At 41.3% G+C, this 19,266-nt stretch overlaps 1 protein-coding gene across 1 annotated transcript; it reads right to left on the bottom strand.

Moving 5' to 3' along the window:
• Nucleotides 1–11,769: 11,769 nt before the first annotated feature.
• LOC113036843 (spastin-like) lies at nucleotides 11,770–12,970 on the bottom strand. The gene has a single exon (XM_026193379.1). It carries the CDS (start codon nucleotides 12,953–12,955, stop codon nucleotides 11,837–11,839), a length of 1,119 nt encoding a protein of 372 aa, XP_026049164.1. The 5' UTR covers nucleotides 12,956–12,970; the 3' UTR covers nucleotides 11,770–11,836.
• Nucleotides 12,971–19,266: the final 6,296 nt, after the last annotated feature.

Genomic DNA, 19,266 nt, shown 5'->3' with positions numbered 1-19,266 from the left:
TCATGTAACAGTTTGCTGGTCATGCAACACAGAGCACCTGTATAAAAAAGCCCAAAGCCGACTGTACTTCCTCAGGAGGCTGAGGTCTTTTAACATCTGCAGGAAGCTCCTGAGGATGTTTTACCAGTCGGTGGTTGCTGGAGTACTTTTCTATGCTGTGGTGTGCTGGGGGAGCAGCACAGCAAAGAAGGACTCATCCAGGCTGGAGAAACTGATCAGGAGGGCTAGCTCTGTGGTCGGCATGAAGCTGGACACTCTGGTGACAGTGGCAGAGAAAAGGACATTAAAGAAACTGATGGACATTATGGACAATGCCAGACATCCTCTGCACACGGCCATTAACAACCAGAAGAGTCTGTTCAGTGACAGGTTGCTTCTCCCAAAGACAAGAACTAACAGACTTAAAAACGCCTTTGTCCCACACGCCATCAGACTCTTTAACTCCTCCCTGGAGGGGAGAGGGAGGGGAAACAGGAGGACAAAGGAAGGGGGCAACAACTAAGCTGTAGTGCCTCTTCACCTCACTGTGCAATACCTTTTGTGCAATACTTTTGTAAATAGTCAATGGTGCAATAGACTCAATACTTGAAATGTGCAATTCACTTGTATTTTTATTCCTATTTATTCTATTTATCCCCTTCGTATATTTTATTTATATTGTCTCTATATATATATATATATATATATATATACATATATATATATATATATAATATTCTGTAACTCTGTAACTTCTGTCGGTGCTGTGCTTTTTTGGAAATCGAATTTCCCAGAGGAACCCACCCGAGGGATTAATAAAGTTGTATCTAATCTATCTAATCTAATCTAATCTCTTCTGTGGAAATTCCAGAAGATGATGAACTCATTCTGGTGTAAATAATAACTTGTGGCAAAGGATTTATGTTTATTCTTTTGGATTTGGATTATTTAGCATTGTAGTTGCTCATTTTTAACATGTATTGTTGAATGTTATGGTTGTGACTAGAGATGGACCGATCCGATCGGTATCGGTCCGATACTGACCTAAATTACTGGATCGGATATCGGAGAAAAATAAAAAAAAATAAAAAATGTAATCCGATCCATTAAATATCACGAAAGCACCTCGCAAAACTTGCAACACGCCGTAACTCACCTCAGAACGTTAGCACGTCGGAGCAGTATGCATCACGTGATAGAGCGGCTGTGGCATGCGGGACCTGTCGGTGGTCTGGATAGCATTTGGAGCTTCGCTAGCAACCCGGCATTTCATCTCCCATAAAGTTATCCCCGAGAGAAGTAAAGCAAGTGTGTAAGTCCATCTCTGAATGTTTGTAAAGCATTCCTGCGTTAAGCTTAACAAGCGACTGCCTCTTCTTGCTGTTACTTCAATCATGAAACTGCTTAACGATCAGCTGATCGGCTTTTCTGTCGCGAGTCCGTCTGTCTTGTTTGTTTTTGGCCCACTTTGCACCAGAAAGAGGAAACCAGCGGCTGAACAACAGCAGCACGTTTAAGCTTGATAAGCTGTTGTTAGAATTTATTTAATATTACTTTCTACTCGAGGATCTTTTTCTACGTAGCTGACGCTGGTAACTGTGCAGGGGCGGATCTAGCAAAGTTTAGCCAGGGGGGCCGATAGGGCATTAACAGGGAAAAAGGGGCACAAAGACATACTTTTCTTTCTTATTCTCATTTAAAATGTCGAGCTTTTAATAAATAATTATTTGACACCCAAAGTTTTAATTTGATGTAAAATGAATAGAAGTCAATTACTGTATATAGTAACTACTAAGTCTAATATATATATATATATACACCCTAGTAAGCTATAGTACTTTTTCCTTTGGGAAGGTACCATCTGTGCAGTCTGCAATTTTGTTGAAGAAAGATGTTGAATCTATTTAATATTTCTTGAAAAATAATTGATTTCTGTGCATTTTTTTCACACTTCATCAAATTAAGGTTGATTACGTCGATTAAGCATCATGAGGTGGAGCGTGAGGGGTGGTTCCCTATTTTTTATTTATTTATTTTTGTTGTTGCTGGGAGTTGGAACCCTATTAGTTAGGTTTCTTAATATTTACGCTAAGTACTCTTTAAAATACCAGAATAGTGAGGATGGTGTAGGTTTAAGTTTATTAGATTTGATCAGTATTGCTGAACTAGGAAATTTTTTTTTGTATACAGGTATAACAGAATAGCTTTAGTGTAGTTGTTGTTTTAAACTTGAGTATGAACTTGCAGACTTGCAAAATGCAGCAAGATATTTAAAAAAAAAACAGTTTTGTTGATTAAAAAACACTATATCGGTATCGGCAGATATCCAAATTTATGATATCGGTATCGGACATAAAAAAGTGGTATCGTGCCATCTCTAGTAGAAAGTATGACAACTGTAATTGATAATTTACTAGAATGTATAACAATTAAAATTTATAAGGAAAAAGAGAAAAATGTAATAATTAGCTGTATATATAGAACACCTGGCTCTAGTATTCAAGTATTTAATGACTTCATAGAGGAAATATTCTCTAAAACAAATCAAAAAGTTATGTTTATCTGTGGTGATTTTAATATTGACCCGTTGAATCCGAAAAAGCATAAAATGACCGACGAATTCCCAAACACTATGTACAGTTTGAGTTTACATCCTAAAATAACCAGGCGTAGCAGAATTACACCACATTGTGCCACCTTACTTGACAATATTTTCACTAACAATATGGAAAACAACATTGTGAGCGGAATATTAATTAATGACATCAGTGATCACCTACCAGTTTTTGCAGTTTATGACACTAATTATAAGAAAAATCAGCATGAAGAAAAACTGAGATACAGACGTGTAAGGACAGAAGAAACTATGAATGCATTTAAGAACGATCTATTAAATCAGGACTGGGACAATGTGTACAAAGAAGCTGATATTGATATTGCATATGGTATATTTTTAAGAATATTCATGGAGTTGTACGATAAAAACTGTCCAACAATAAAATACAACAGAAAGCACAAATATTCAGATAGACCATGGATCACTAAGGGTTTACAAAATGCATGTAAAAAGAAAAATACACTCTATAGGGAATTCCTAAAACAAAGAACAATAGATACTGAAAATAAATATAAAAAATACAAAAATAAGTTGACCAATAGTATACGTGTATGTAGAAAGGAATATTATAGTAAAATATTGAACAACAATAAACATAATATGAAGGGAATATGGGATGTTTTAAACGGTATTAAAAAAAATTCTGGACAACAAAGTTATCCTCAATACTTTATCGACAATGGCAATATTATGGAAAACACTGCTGATAAGGTCAACAGCTTTAATCATTATTTTGTAAATATTGGACCAAAACTGGCAGAACAAATTCCTGAGTCACTGCCATCAGTAGACTGTAGTGAAAACCTGATTGATAGGAACCCTAACTCAATGTTCCTTACATCAGTGGAGGAAAAAGAAATAATTGACATTGTACACATGTGTAAATATAAAACATCTACTGATTGTAATGATATTGACATGAAAATCGTCAAGAAGGTCATTGAAGGAATTGTAGGACCTCTAACATATATTTGCAACTTATCATTTCAGACGGGAAAAGTGCCAAACAAAATGAAAATAGCTAAAGTTGTGCCGCTGTATAAAACCGGGGAAAGATGCCACTTCACAAATTACAGGCCTGTTTCTTTACTACCACAATTCTCCAAAATCCTAGAAAACCTGTTTAATAAACGATTAGACAAATTCTTAGATAAATATAAATTACTCTCTGATAGTCAATATGGATTCAGATCAAAAAGATCAACATCTCTGGCATTAATCGAATCAATTGAGGAGATTATGAATGCTATAGATCAGAAACAGTATGCAGCTGGAGTATTTCTGGATCTCAAGAAAGCATTCGACACAATCAATCATGACATATTAATTAATAAACTGGAACGGTACGGGATAAGGGGGGGTTGTACTGCAATGGGTGAAAAATTATTTAAGTGACAGGAAACAATTTGTGAAGCTGGGTGTCCATTAGTGATGGGATTTCCGGCTCTTTTTAGAGATCCGGCTCTTTCGGTTCGGCTCACTAAAAAGAGGCTCCAAACCGGCTCTTCAGGTTGTTTTGTTTCTTTAATTAATTTATTATTAACAATAATGTAAAATTATGCACAAAAGGAATTACTAACGTTAAAAAAAAGTGGTTTTATTTATATATGTTTATATATAAATATATGCGGTGGCCCCTGGAGACAAAACACGTACAAACTCCAAAACACATTTCTAGCATGAACTGAACTCCCAAAGCAGAGCTACTAGATCACTTAAATTACACAATTGAAAGCATGTGTGTATTGTTTGTGTATTTATACACAGGCACTCATATATATTCAAATAATTAAAAAAAAAAACAAAGTTCATTTACCTGTTACTACCACACACCAAATCCGATGGTTGGTACTTGCTGGCTTGTGTAGCCACAAGATAACAAAAGCCCAACACTGCGCCCAGCATCCTGGAGCACTTCTGTTGTCTTTTATACGTGTTTTGAGTTTTTATGTGCTTCGGAGTTTGTACGTGTTTTAGAGTTTTTACGTGTTTTGGAGTTTGTACATGCTTCCGAGTTCGTACGTGATTTGAAGTTTGTATGTGCTTTATCTCTAGGGGCCACCGTAAATATACTTTTATTTATTCACTCCACATAAAATGTAATAAATAAATTATATAATACAAAAATCAACTATTCACATTTCAACTTTTAACTATTTAAATTTTCAGCTTTTTCCTTTTACAAATTTAAAGTGAAAACAACACAAAACACTGCAAACCACAACACAATTAAATATATATATATATATATATATATATATATATATATATATATATATATTTTTTGTAGGTTGTGTATCCTTGAGGTGTTAATGGGGTTATTGAAAATGTGTATGTGCGTATATACGTATGTATGGATAGATAGAAACATATGTGTATATATATATATAAAAAAAAATTACACATAACATATAATGTAATTGCAAGGAGGTATTTCTGTAGTCTATTGATACTAGATAGTGGAGAAGGGGTGGGATTAAATAAGCTTATGCTTCTTCCTGCTCCTTTTTGAACATGAGCATTATTTGGAGTTGTGGTTGCTCATTTTCCTTTTGTTTTGCTTTGTTCATTTGTCTCTTTTAATTCTATTTTGTTGTACTTTTTCAACATGTTCAAAATAAAGATTCAATCAATCAATGAATGCATTTATTGAAGAAGGACCACCAAAATCTTTGTTCTATTTGGTGTACATATTAAGAGTTGCTGGACTAACAGTTGGTTTGATTTGCTTCAGAGAATCCTCAAAGTCTTTCATCTTAATGTTGCACACCTCAGCAGCAGCTATAATACGGACTTGTTCTGGTCCTGTTGTGTGGTGTTAGTTCGCAGGCATTACACACTGTTGGGATTCAGAGATTCTTTTAAGTTTCAGCTTTGCAACCATACTCCCCCCGGAACCCAAAGACTTTGGTTTCCCGGACGCTGCCCGGCGGGTCATGGGAATAACGCCGCCGGATCGCTAGTTGGCATCGTTTATGGTCGGAACTACGACGGTATCTGATCGTCTTCGAACCTCCGACTTTCGCTCTTGATTAATGAAAACATTCTTGGCAAATGCTTTCGCTTTCGTCCGTCTTGCGCCGGTCCAAGAATTTCACCTCTAGCGGCACAATACGAATGCCCCCGGCCGTCCCTCTTAATCATGGCCCCAGTTCAGAGAGAAAACCCACAAAATAGAACCGGAGTCCTATTCCATTATTCCTAGCTGCGGTATTCAGGCAACCGGGCCTGCTTTGAACACTCTAATTTTTTCAAAGTAAACGCTTCGGACCCCGCGGGACACTCAGCTAAGAGCATCGAGGGGGCGCCGAGAGGCAGGGGCTGGGACAGACGGTAGCTCGCCTCGCGGCGGACCGTAAGCTCGATCCCGAGATCCAACTACGAGCTTTTTCGCCAGAGAGAAAAGAAAGGAAAAAGAGACTTTTAAAAAGCCTCACACAGCCAGCCTGCAGGCGCCTGGCACTTTAAATTATTTCAGACAGTTTCCTACGTCACAACCTCAGTTCAGTTCAAGGCGGATATGCACACTGCCGCTCGTCTTTCAGACGCCAACAAGGATAACAACAAAAACACAGCTTTTCACGGACCACGGCGGGCCCAAAAATGCACAGGTAATAGCTCACAGTATTTTATTATCAGACTTCTCACTTTTAATAATCAGCTCACTTCACTACAAAACCTCAAGCTCACGGCTTGGCCTGAGTTTCTCTTCAATCACATATCAACACCTCGGACCTTCTTGTCCGGTATTTATTCTCAACACATGTCACAATTCCTCGGAGCTTCTGTCCGGTATTTACTCTTAAAACATGTATTTATTAAGTGTCTCTCAAGATGATCCTCTGCGATCACCAGGGCTATATCTGAGGCCACAAAGTCTCAGCGGGGCCCCACCCCTAGTTTAATACCCAGGAAACGTCTTTCCCGGGGGTGGAATCCTTCGGTTCCGTGACTTTAGACACTTCTGAATCCCTTTATTCCTTACACACAAATCAGTCTCTCTTCTCTATTTCTTTACCAGCGACGTCTCAAGTTACTTTTAGCTCAGTACTGCTTTTTTCCTAGTGAACCGTGAATGCAACAATTCTCTCAAGTTTCACTTTCGTTGCAAATAAAGATTTCTATTTTAAACAAAACTCAAAACAGAGATCAACGGATGACCACTTGACTACTTGTTTTAGAATTATAATCCAATACAGCACAATTTCTGTTTAAGAGGTTTGTGCCTTACCTTTTTATTCTGTGGGCCCACAGTAGTCAAGAAATCACCCGAGACGTCTGCCCGTCTGACCACTAAATCCGGCCTCAACATCCGCCGACATCAAACACCTGAACCTCGTTCTACTGATCTTCAGTTGCCCGCATCCTCCACCAAATGCTGCGAGATCGATCAACTTTAGACCAGACAACAAACTACGGAGCCTCCGGAAAAGTGCAATCAAACGATGAGTTTTATTATCACAGGAGAACAACCAACCATCAGCATACGGAATGTGTTGCTCTGACAAGAATACATTGGGTTCTGGTTTTATAGGATAAAATATCACACCTACGTCAATACAGTTCAAAAATACATGGTGACAGATGGGCAAAAGTTCAACCCATGCAGACAAGGGTACATCACGTACATATAACCTTACACCGACATATAACTTCTCCTTTCTACATTACTTGCCTTTTAAGGTAATAACTTCAGGTCTTAGCATCTCTGAGAGCTAATAATGGACCCTCGTCATTAATCACTAAGTAGAGTACTTTGCAGCCAGTCTTAAACTGAAGCAGAAGACGCTTAGGCCTTTGCTCAGACCTGCTACTAGATTAATATGTGTATCGTAAGCGTGCATGCAATTAACCTGCTATGTTCTCATCTCCCCTCAGCATGTATCATCTGGACACTCTCACCAGTGAAGCTTAAAACCTTCTAGAATGGAACATCAACTCTAACCAAGCACATTTATGCATTCTGTATAAAATGAACTCAACCTATAAAAATAGAAAGGTCAATGTGAAGACAGACATATTCAATGCAATATAAACCCTGTAGGAAATATTACTGATAAATGATACTGTGAAACATGTTATTAATACATTCTTCATAAGGCAAATTATATGGTAGCAATAAAAGAATCTCTGAATCCCAACAACACACATGCAGGTAGGAACAGAGGATTACCGGAGATGACTCCTTTCTTTATTTTTCTTTTTTCTTCTTCACAACCAGAACAACATACTCACTAGCGCCCTCTAGCGCTTCTGGTAAATGCATCTACAGAAGCAATAGTATGTGTGGACACAACATCTCCCCCTTTGAACAAGGATTTCTTATGTGAACCTGACTTCATCATTCTGATGTATGTCACCTAATACACGTTTAACATATTTCACATTACTCAGTAACATTCACTTTCCCATGACAAAGTCTTGGGTCCAGCAAGGTGGGTTCCTCATCCTGGTGGGCCTAAGCCTACTATCAGACTCAGAGTTAGATGCTAGATCAGTTCCTGGTTTATGACAGTCCATTGTTGTGTCAGAATCAGTACCTGCGTTCAGCTCTGACAGAGCCGATAAGTGTGAGGCGTTCCAGGTCCGTCCATCATCCAGCAAATAAGTGTTTGGTCCTTTCCTTGTCATGACAGTCCTTGGTTTGGAAAACTTTAACTCGCCTTTCTTTACCTTCCACGGCTTCCTAACCCGTACCTTGTCACCAGGCTGAACGTTGGATGGTTTGGCGTGTCTGCGAGCATCAGTGTATTCTTTCATTTTCATTTGCTTATTCTTAACTCTTTCGCACATGGTATGCCTCTCTGTCTGAGGAACAGGCATATCCATTACCTGTAACTTTGTTCTCATTCGTCGTCCATGGAGCAGTTCTGAAGGGGAAACTCCAGTTGTTGAATGAGGGGTTGCTCTGTAGTCCATCAGGTAAGTTCTCAGGAATGATTTCCAGGGTTGTCCTTGAATCGAGGCAGTCTGTAGGCAGTCTTTAACGCATCTATTGAATCTCTCAACTTCCCCATTAGCTCTTGGGTAATACACTGAGGATCTCAGGTGTTGGATTCCCCTGCTTTTCAGGAAGTCAGCGAACTCAGCAGAGAGAAATTGAGAGCCATTGTCACTTATCAGTGTCTTTGGATTCCCTTCACGAGAGAAAACTACCGAAAGGAATTGAATGATAGTAGCCGCATCAGCTCGGGGAGCAAAAGCTACTTCAGGCCACTTACTAAAGTAGTCTACCAATGTGATGGCAAATCTACAGTCAGAAGGGGCTATTTCAAAAGGGCCTATGATGTCCACAGACACCTTTTCCCAAGCAGCAGCTGGTAAAGGAATGGGTTGGAGTTGAGCATCATGGGTGACAGTGGACTTGTCATTCTGTCTGCACGTTGCACAGTTCTTTATCAGTGTCTCTATGTGACAATCCATTTTGGGCCACCAGTACAATTCCCTCAGGCGTTGTTTGGTACGTACAATGCCTTGGTGAGTTTCATGAGCTATATCAGTGAGTTTTTTCTGCAACGACTCAGGCACTAGCAAGCGATGTGTACCTCTGACAATGCACTCGTTCAAGACCGCGAGTTCATGGCGGATTGGGAAGTACGGCTGTAAGTCAGGTTCCAGTGACGTCTTCCTTGCAGGCCAGCCTTTCTGTATCTGCACACGGAGCTTTGTGAACACTGGACAGGCTTTGCACTCTGACTGGAAATCATCCTCAGACACAGCACTCAGATCAGTGAGGATGGCTGCAACTGACTCCACATCCTCTGCACATGCCATGTCTGTCTCGGAAAGTGGGAGCCTAGAAAGACAATCAGCAACATGGTTCAATGACCCAGTTCTATATTCCACTTCATAGTCAAACTCCAACAGGCGAGCTGACCATCTGGCTATGCGTAGACCAGCTCTGTTATTGCCCTTAGTAGTCAGCAGTGTTGTAAGTGCTTGGTGATCTGTTCGTAGGAGGAATTTTCTGCCCCAGAGCCATGTGCGCCATTTTTCAGCAGCCAAGACGCAAGCTAGAGCTTCCTTCTCAACGATTGAGTATTTCCTCTCTGCATCAGACAAGCTGCGAGATGCAAATGCAACAGTATGTTCTGCATCATTACTGTCAAGTTGAGTCAAAACAGCACCTACACCGTAGTCTGAGGCATCTGTTGAGACTATGGTTGGCTTACTGGGGTCGAACATCACCAGGGCAGGGCTGTGCACGATTAACCACTTGACTTGATCAAACACTGCTTGAGCTGCTTCGTTCCAGTGGAATGAACAGTCCTTACGCAGAAGAGCTCTCATAGGTTCAACAACAGTCGCGTAATTTGGCACAAACTTGCTGTACCATGCACTCAAGCCAAGAATTGAGCGCAGGGTTGCAGGATCAGTAGGGGGCGGAGCATGCAGGATGGCAGTGACATGAGAGTCATCTGGCAGCAGACCTTCTGGACCAATCTTTTGACCCAAAAAGCTCAGAGTAGTTTGACGGAGTTGACATTTGTCAACATTGAGTTTCAGTCCTGCATTGTTGATTCTGTGTAACACAGCACGCAAGTTGGCCTCATGTTCAGCTTCTGACATTCCGTATATGATGACATCATCAAGGTAGCATTGCACCCCTTTCTGGCCGCGTAGGATTTGTGTCATCATCTTTTGGAAGGCTGCAGGTGCTGAACTCAACCCATAGGGAACTCTGCAGTACTGGTACAGTCCTTCATGTGTAATGAAAGCAGTGAGCCCTCTACTCTCTTCATGTAGTTTCAGCTGATGGTAGGCGGATTTAAGATCCAGGGTGGAGAACATGACAGCCCTACGCAGCTCAGACAGTATGTCCTCTATCAGTGGCAAGGGATGACTGTCAGCGACCACCGCTTTGTTAGGTTCTCTCAAATCAACGCACATGCGTATGCCACCAGTCTTCCTTCTAGTGACTACAATCGGGGAGACCCATTCAGATGCATCGATTTTCTCTATGATGCCATGTTCCTCAAGATTCTTGAGTTCTGCGGAAACAGCATCACGGACTGACAGGGGTAAGCGTCGAAGTTTCTGCTGTATTGGCTTCACTTCAGGTTGCACCTTCACTTTATGTACAAAATCCTTTGCACATCCGAATGCAACTGGAGACTCACATTCCTGTTTACATTGAGTGGGCAGAGCAGAGGTTTGCTGAAGTGTAGCACAGACCTTGGGACTGTCAAGAACTAATTGTCCCCCTTTTATGTGTAGCTGGAGGGCAGTCACCAAGTCCATTCCCAGTATGGGTGTTCCTGTTCTCACAATGTAGAGATCAGTGGAGGCACACTTGCCATTGTAAGTAATGTCAGCTCTAAGACACCCTAATACATCCAGTTTCTCTTTTGAATATGTAATAAGCTGAACAGCTGGATTACTTAACTGAGCCAAAATTTGTGCTGTAAACATGTTCAGGCAGTATGGAAACACCAGACCCTGTGTCTACTAGTAGCTTAACAGTACATGCCTGCGCAGTATTTGGTACAGTGACAGCAACAGTGCACATCAATTTAGCCGGATCACCACTGACACAATTGTCAACAGTTAAAACACACATTTCAGGAACAGTCACTTCATTAACAAGCTTATGAGAAGATTTACACACTCTCGAAAAATGTCCGATTTTCCCACACGTATTACATTTGCAGTCTTTTGCGGGGCAGGATTTATCATTGGTTTTGTGATCAGCTGAACCACAACGGTAGCACGTCGGAGCTGTATCCGTCTTTTTAGCTGCTTTGTATTTTGGCTTGCGCATCTTCTTTTGTACTTGAACAGCGGCAACAGGCTTCGTTTCACCAACAGCAATGGCCTTTGCATCAGCTATTGCAGCCTCTGTACACCTAGCAATTTCCAAAGCTCGATCGAGCGTCAAATCACCACTACTCTCGTCGCCACTTGTTGTGTGGTGTTAGTTCGCAGGCATTACACACACATGCAGGTAGGAACAGAGGATTACCGGAGATGACTCCTTTCTTTATTTTTCTTTTTTCTTCTTCAAAACCACAACCAGAACAACATACTCACTAGCGCCCTCTAGCACTTCTGGTAAATGCATCTACAGAACAAATGTAATAGTATGTGTGGACACAACAGGTCCCAACTCTCTTATTGGGCCAAGTGCAGCATCTTTGGCTAATGCTGTCAAATCGCTCCCTGAATATCCTGCAGTCACTTTTGCAAGACAGGACAGTTCGTTTTGGCTCAGTGGACTCCCGTGCGTTCCCAAAAGATTTTTCAGCAGCGTAAATCTTGTCTAAAGGTCACATATACTCTTTTTGCAAAGTGCCTTAATATTGCTTCATCGAGCTCCTGGGGCCTGTTAGTTGCTCCCATTACAAGTACCCTGTCATCCCTTCCTGACTGCAACCCGTCAAACTCAATGAGGAACTCAGTTTTTAAACGGCGAGAGGCGTCGTGCTCCCCCTCCCTCCTTTCACAGAGCAAGCCGTCCACTTCATCGATGAAGATTACTGAGGGCTGTAACTCTCTCGCAACTGCAAAGAGTGCTCGTACGAGCTTCTCGCCTTCTCCCACATATTTGGAGGTCAAACTAGCAGCACTGATGTTGAAGAATGTTGCATTAGACTCTGCAGCAACTGCTTTGGCGAGCATGGTCTTCCCATTTCCTGGTGGGCCAAATAAAAGCAAGCCACGTGCAGGAGCTCTCAGACCAGTAAAGAGATCAGGTCTTAAGGCAGGAAGGATGACAATTTCTTGAAGTGCTTGCTTTGCCAGATCCTGCCCTGCGATGTCATCAAATGACACAGTCGCTCCACTGTATACAATTTCATTCATAATTAAGCTGGCCAGTTTACTGTCCACATTCTTTTTCATATCCCTCTTCGGGGGCTGTTTCACAGCTGCCGGTCTTCCATTCTGAGTTTTTCCCACCCGAGCGGTTTTCTTTGCATCAGTTATTCCTAATGGAGGTCTTACAGAAGTGGAGGGTCTGATGGTGGTGGAAACACCTGCGGGTTGACTTTTAGGAACTGACTTTGGCTGTGAAGGAGCATGATGTGATGTCCCTTGGGGGTCATTTCTCCTTTTAGAGGCTAGTGTCGTCTCTAAAAGGGTAAGCTTGTCTTTTGCCATGGTGAGTTTGGTGACCATTTTATCCTGAAGTCTCTCTGCTCGGTCATACTGCTCTCCAGCTTGCCCAGTGAGCTCTATTGCAATACCCCTTTCAAGCTCAGAAATCCCTTTCTTGTACCACTGCACAGCCTCCTTCTTCTCACCTGTGTCGTCCTCGTCGATCTTCAGTGCCTTGAATATATACTCAAGCGCCTGCTTGTGGATGTTTTTTATAACTTCAGCGCTGTCTTTGGGCTTACTTGCGTTTGTTTTGGTCGACATTTCTCTTGCGCGACTTCCCCCCTGTTCTCAGTAAACTAGTCATAAACGAAAACGTTTAGGCTATATATCGCATTTAAAGGTCTTTCTTTGGGACAACATCACAGAACACAGAAACATCACAGGGCTTTGGAGCGTGATGTTACAGGAGGCGGGCCACGGCCCCCGCCGCCATCACAGTAGGCCAGACAAAGGATACAGCTTCAGCTATGGTACGTGTTGTGTAGTCGGTTGCAACGTTAGAGCTCACGATCGTGAAGGCAAGAAACTGGATTAATCTTTTAATCGTTTTCCATCCTGGCGGCAACGTGAGGGATCCCATGTATCCCATATCACCAAACAAAGACGCCAGGCATGGATTGCAGACGAGCGGATATCGAGTTCCGTGCAATCCCCAGCTTTTTGTTGGTTTGCTCGCGGCATTTTCTCTCCGGTGAGTTCTAAATTAATTCATATCACTATCCGATTGTTCAGTCTGATGTCACTAGCCGTGTCTGGGCCTAAACTCTGCTGCAGGTCCATATATCAAATGATCACTGTGGCATTACTGAGAGTTAAAACACTGTCTTAAGTCTTTCATCTTTAATAAAATTATCAGCGTTCTGCTCTACCAGGTGTAACAACTGAGTTTAACATCCAGGCATCCATGAAAATGGAATTTATGACATTTAACGGAGTTAGAAGTTAGCAGCAAGTTAGCTCGCTAGCTTCTATCTAAATACAATATAGCATGTCCTGACTGCGGGGTTTTGGAAACAAATTAAAACGTACAGCTTTCTTATCACTTCCAACATAAATGAAGACAGAAAACTAAACAGCAGTGATGTTTGTAGGGTTACTGAAGTTGGGCTAGCTGGTATATAATGATGTGCTACGTGACACAACTATGTTAGCATAATATAAACACGCTAACTTTTTTTCCACTCGATAAAAGTTAACGTGAGTGTTCTCGGTGGTCAGGAACAAATGGAATCGCATGGCAGGATGCTGTAAAGGGACCAAACTAAAAGGCTTTTAGTGGTTTTTTTCATAGATAACGAGATAAAACATGCTAATGTGTGATGCTGCAGAACCACGTCATGTCGACTGAGTAGCTTTTGATTTGGCATTATTGCAGGCAACCCAGCATATGAAATGGATGTAACAAATCCAGACTGGGCACCAACACTGCACATGGGGCACGACGACAAACCTGTGTCAGACTCGGACCGGCACGCAAGGCGTATGCAACGGAAGCGAAAAAGAGCACCCATTGCAGGTAAACACCCCCCCTCTGAAAACATACTAAATTGCTCTTATGGTACACTAATCTACGGAGCCCCGCAGGGAACATGGGAGAAAAAAAAATTAAGACGGACTTTTGCGAGATCTCGCAAAACAAACTCGGGATCTCGCAAAACTTTTAGCCTCATTCTTCGGATGCCGGCTCGAAGCCAACCGGGAGGTCGAGGCACGATGTGCCGGGAAAGCGGTGTTCCACCCGGCTGTAGTAGGTCTCGACCTCCCGTTAGCTTCGAGCTAACGGGAAGAATGCGGCTAAAACTTACAAAAGACCATCTATACACAGTTGTTATCACCAGCTTTGATTCCTATCCCCAGGGCTAGTTTAATCGCCAGGGTTCAGTTCACCAACACTATTAACAGACCAGATCTCCACATTGAAGCACGAGCAGGCTTCAGTTCAGCTGACTGAGCCAACAGGCCCTTTCAGAAGCGACTGGAGTAGAAGGCTATAACAACCCACAACAGAAAACAAAATGTCAAGTTCAAACTTACATGAAATACACTGCACTAAAATTAGGTGTTAAAACATTTATACACAGTGTTAACTGTATATGCTTTGGAGTATAACGAACATTTACCTTTACATAATATTCATAACCCAGAAATAAAGTAAACAGAGCAGAGCACAGAGGTTCGTTTTGCGTCCCTGTACCGTATGTCTGTCTTCACTGATCCACAAAGTGCCCTTTAGTTGTTTTCCTTGACTATATGGTTTAAAAACATCAAAATAGACTAAACAACTAGTCTAAAACTAAGAGACACAGGATAAAGTTGGTGTGAAGGTTTCAGTCTGTGAATGAATCTAAGCACCATCACCTTAACTTTAAATTCATCTCTGTTACCTTCTTTGTGACTGAACTCTGACCGTGAGCACCACAGCCACTGCGCACCAATCACACGCACTTTAAATCCATCACAGTAAACCAGTTAGTTTACCTCAGTTTGTTTTGCAGCACATTTCACAACATGCAAAAGCATAATGTGCCATGTACAGACTCAAAATCTGATTTAAAAACATGAGGACTGACCTGTAAGCTTTACATTTACAGTTTATCACATACCACTGAGCACTTCTTACCTGTAATTCTAAGCCCTCTTCTTCCTTTTCTGGTTTAAAACATCAAATTAGACTAAACAACTAGTCTAAAACCAAGAGACACTTAAATATTAAGTTAAACCTCTGGGGTCGCCGGACGCGCCGGTGCGTCAAAATCACATGACCAATTTAAGACGACACAGCTACAAGATGCAGCGATTCAGAGGCTGTATCCCAATTCAGGGCCTGCAGCCTTAAAGGCCATTTTAAGGCCGATTACGTCACAGCGACACGACGAAGGCCTAAAAATAAATGTTTGTTTCAGTTCTATGAAGCTTTGAGTATTTTGGATTAGTAGCACTGCTGTGTTTGTTGCATCATATTGCTGTAATTGTTTATATGCTTTATATATTCTGAGGTAAGTTGATCTATAGTGTTACATCATATTCTATAAGGATGTTATGTGTTTGTGTACTTTCTGCCCAGTTTGACCCATTTAGCAGAAGTCAGCTTGGTTCCACTTGCCTCTTACCCGTGATTTCAGTGGAAATTTCAAATTCAGGATCTGACACACACTGATTCATGTCCTACACAGTTCTTGCAAGTTCATAGAAATTTCTGTTCAATTAGAACCAAATATTTGAGTTGATGGTTGAAATTGTTGTTTTGTTGTTGTTTTAATATCGGTCTAGCTGCACGCAGCACGCAATTGAACCACATATTTTAGAAGCCAAAGGTTCAAAATAGTTGGGAGCACCTTCACTTAATTATAACAGTGGCTCTGTTAGGAAAACAGTTCTGTATACCGATACTAAATTGCGTTAAAAAGGGCGACTTGTGGTATTCTCATACTAGACACTAGATAGCTGCTACTACAGTCACACACATATACTGTTGCCTCAGTAGTCAGAGTGGCACAAAGAAAAAGTTTGTGAAATCTTTAGAGTTGGCAAAACTTCTGTTTTACTTATTTAAAATAATAGTGCAATATATACATGCAGTAATTACTCTGCAGTAATTACTAGAGATGGACCGATCCGATATTACGTATCGGTATCGGTCCGATACTGACCTAAATTACTGGATCGGATATCGGAGAAAAATAAAAAATGTAATCCGATCCATTAAATATCACGAAAGCACCTCGCAAAACTTGCAACACGCCGTAACTCACCTCAGAACGTTAGCACGTCGGAGCAGTATGCATCACGTGATAGAGCGGCTGTGGCATGCGGGACCTGTCGGTGGTCTGGATAGCATTTGGAGCTTCGCTAGCAACCCGGCATTTCATCTCCCATAAAGTTATCCCCGAGAGAAGTAAAGCAAGTGTGTAAGTCCATCTCTGAATGTTTGTAAAGCATTCCTGCGTTAAGCTTAACAAGCGACTGCCTCTTCTTGCTGTTACTTCAATCATGAAACTGCTTAACGATCAGCTGATCGGCTTTTCTGTCGCGAGTCCGTCTCTCTTGTTTGTTTTTGGCCCACTTTGCACCAGAAAGAGGAAACCAGCGGCTGAACAACAGCAGCACGTTTAAGCTTGATAAGCTGTTGTTAGAATGTATTTAATATTACTTTCTACACCAGGATCTTTTTCTACGTAGCTGACGCTGGTAACTGTGCAGGGGCGGATCTTGCAAAGTTTAGCCAGGGGGGCTGATAGGGCATGAACAGGGAAAAGGGGGCACAAAGACATACTTTTCTTTCTTATTCTCATTTAAAATGTCTAGCTTTTAATAAATAATTATCTGACACCCAAAGTTTTAATTTGATGTAAAATGAATAGAAGTCAATTACTGTATATAGAGATACGTGGAAGCAATTACATTACATTTTAATATTCTTATGATAACTTTTATTTTATTTTAATTTATTTACATTGATCGGTAGAGAGTTAATACCATACAGCTTATGACAAAATTTGATCCGAAGTGATTGATGGCCCTAATCACGACCTTTTGACCTCCCCCCCTCCCCCCCGGAAGTGTGTAATGAGCGTGACGAATCGCATCCAGAGAAGGGGGGTGGGAAACCTCCGGAAGCGCGCCATCTGTTGCTAACCGTGTCGAATTGCATCCTGAGAAGGGAGGGGGGAAACCTCCGGAAGCGCGTCATCTGTTGTTGGGAAAAAAAGTTTTTAGAGGGAGGGGGAAACCTCCGGAAGCGCGCCATCTGTTGGAGGGGAATAAAAAAGCAGAGAGGTGGAGTCCGTCACAATTTCTAAGGCACAGACACAAGATGGATTTCCTTCTGCAGCCCAGCAGCGTTCCTGTGTCCGATGAGATCTGCTCTCCCAAAGAAGAAGGCTTTGAATATGTCATATTCAAATACAGCATATTTACTATGGAAGGCCTCGATCCGGACCTTATGACCCTACCGGAAATACTCCGGAAGTGTCTAGTCATTTTCAGACCTGATGCGTCATGTTCCCTAAGCACAGCGGTGATGCAGCAGATGATTCTGTGATGTATAGAGAGACAGAGCGGATGTAATTTTACTTTCTTAAGCTGCACCGGCGTTTGTAATGGAAATAAAGAGTGACTTCCTGTAGAGATTTCAATAGTATTTTATTTTCCTATAATACAGACGCTGTAAAAAAACCTTTAAGATACACCATAGCTTGTGATGAAAAGAAGAACTTTCTATCCGCTTGTAACCTACAGGCTGCCTATGTGTAAAAAACGAATAACTATCCCTTAGTGAATACTACTTTTCCTTTTGAGAGACTGAAAAACAAACCATAATTGCAGCGACAGGCGATCTTGTTTCACACACACACACACACACACACACACACACACACACACACACACACACACACACACACACACCCCGCGGGCCAAGGAGGAGTTTTTTTCTTCAATACTTTAACAATAAGTTTTCTCAATAGATAGAAAATGATGACGCTGAGGAGTCAACATCCGATATTATCATTGCTTGTAACCCGGTAAATAATTTCGTACATCTCCCCATAAAACAAGTCTTAGTGGAAAAAAGCTCATATTCGAATAAGTTTATTCCCCTCTGTGGGAAAGAGTTTTTTTCTCAGAGTCAAGTTTTGTCAACAGCAATTGTCCATTTGGTAAAACAAATATCCGCCTCTAAGTCGTATTTTACCGTTGCAGAATGTGGAAAACAGACAGCCCTCACCGGAGGCACCATAGTTAAAATATTTAAATTTCAACTAAATTTGTAGTAATGATCGGATTTCCTCACTTATCTACACCACACTCCTTGTCCAAATGGGCAACAGTTGTCTGACCTTGTTCTTGCTGTTGACAAAACTCGCCTCATGGTTGACTCTTTCCCACAGAGGGGAATAAACTTATTCGAATATGAGCTTTTTTCCACTAAGACTTGTTTTATGGGGAGATGTACGAAATTATTTACCGGGTTACAAGCAATGATAATATCGGATGTTGACTCCTCAGCGTCATCATTTTCTATCTATTGAGAAATCCCATTGTAAAAGTAATGAAGAAAAAAACTCCTCCTTGGCCCGCGGGGTGTGTGTGTGTGTGTGTGTGTGTGTGTGTGTGTGTGTGAAACAAGATCGCCTGTCGCTGCAATTATGGTTTGTTTTTCAGTCTCTCAAAAGGAAAAGTAGTATTCACTAAGGGATAGTTATTCGTTTTTTACACATAGGCAGCCTGTAGGTTACAAGCGGATAGAAAGTTCTTCTTTTCATCACAAGCTATGGTGTATCTTAAAGGTTTTTTTACAGCGTCTGTATTATAGGAAAATAAAATACTATTGAAATCTCTACAGGAAGTCACTCTTTATTTCCATTACAAACGCCGGTGCAGCTTAAGAAAGTAAAATTACATCCGCTCTGTCTCTCTATACATCACAGAATCATCTGCTGCATCACCGCTGTGCTTAGGGAACATGACGCATCAGGTCTGAAAATGACTAGACACTTCCGGAGTATTTCCGGTAGGGTCATAAGGTCCGGATCGAGGCCTTTCATAGTAAATATGCTGTATTTGAATATGTC

Source organism: Astatotilapia calliptera, chromosome 14 (assembly GCF_900246225.1).
Source record: "Astatotilapia calliptera chromosome 14, fAstCal1.2, whole genome shotgun sequence".
Lineage (NCBI taxonomy): Eukaryota > Metazoa > Chordata > Actinopteri > Cichliformes > Cichlidae > Astatotilapia > Astatotilapia calliptera.
This window is presented reverse-complemented; position numbering and strand designations above follow the sequence as displayed.

Excerpts from the sequence above, each read along its gene's own strand:
- LOC113036843 (XM_026193379.1), bottom strand. The coding sequence starts at position 12,955 with ATGTCGACCAAAACAAACGCAAGTAAGCCCAAAGACAGCGCTGAAGTT.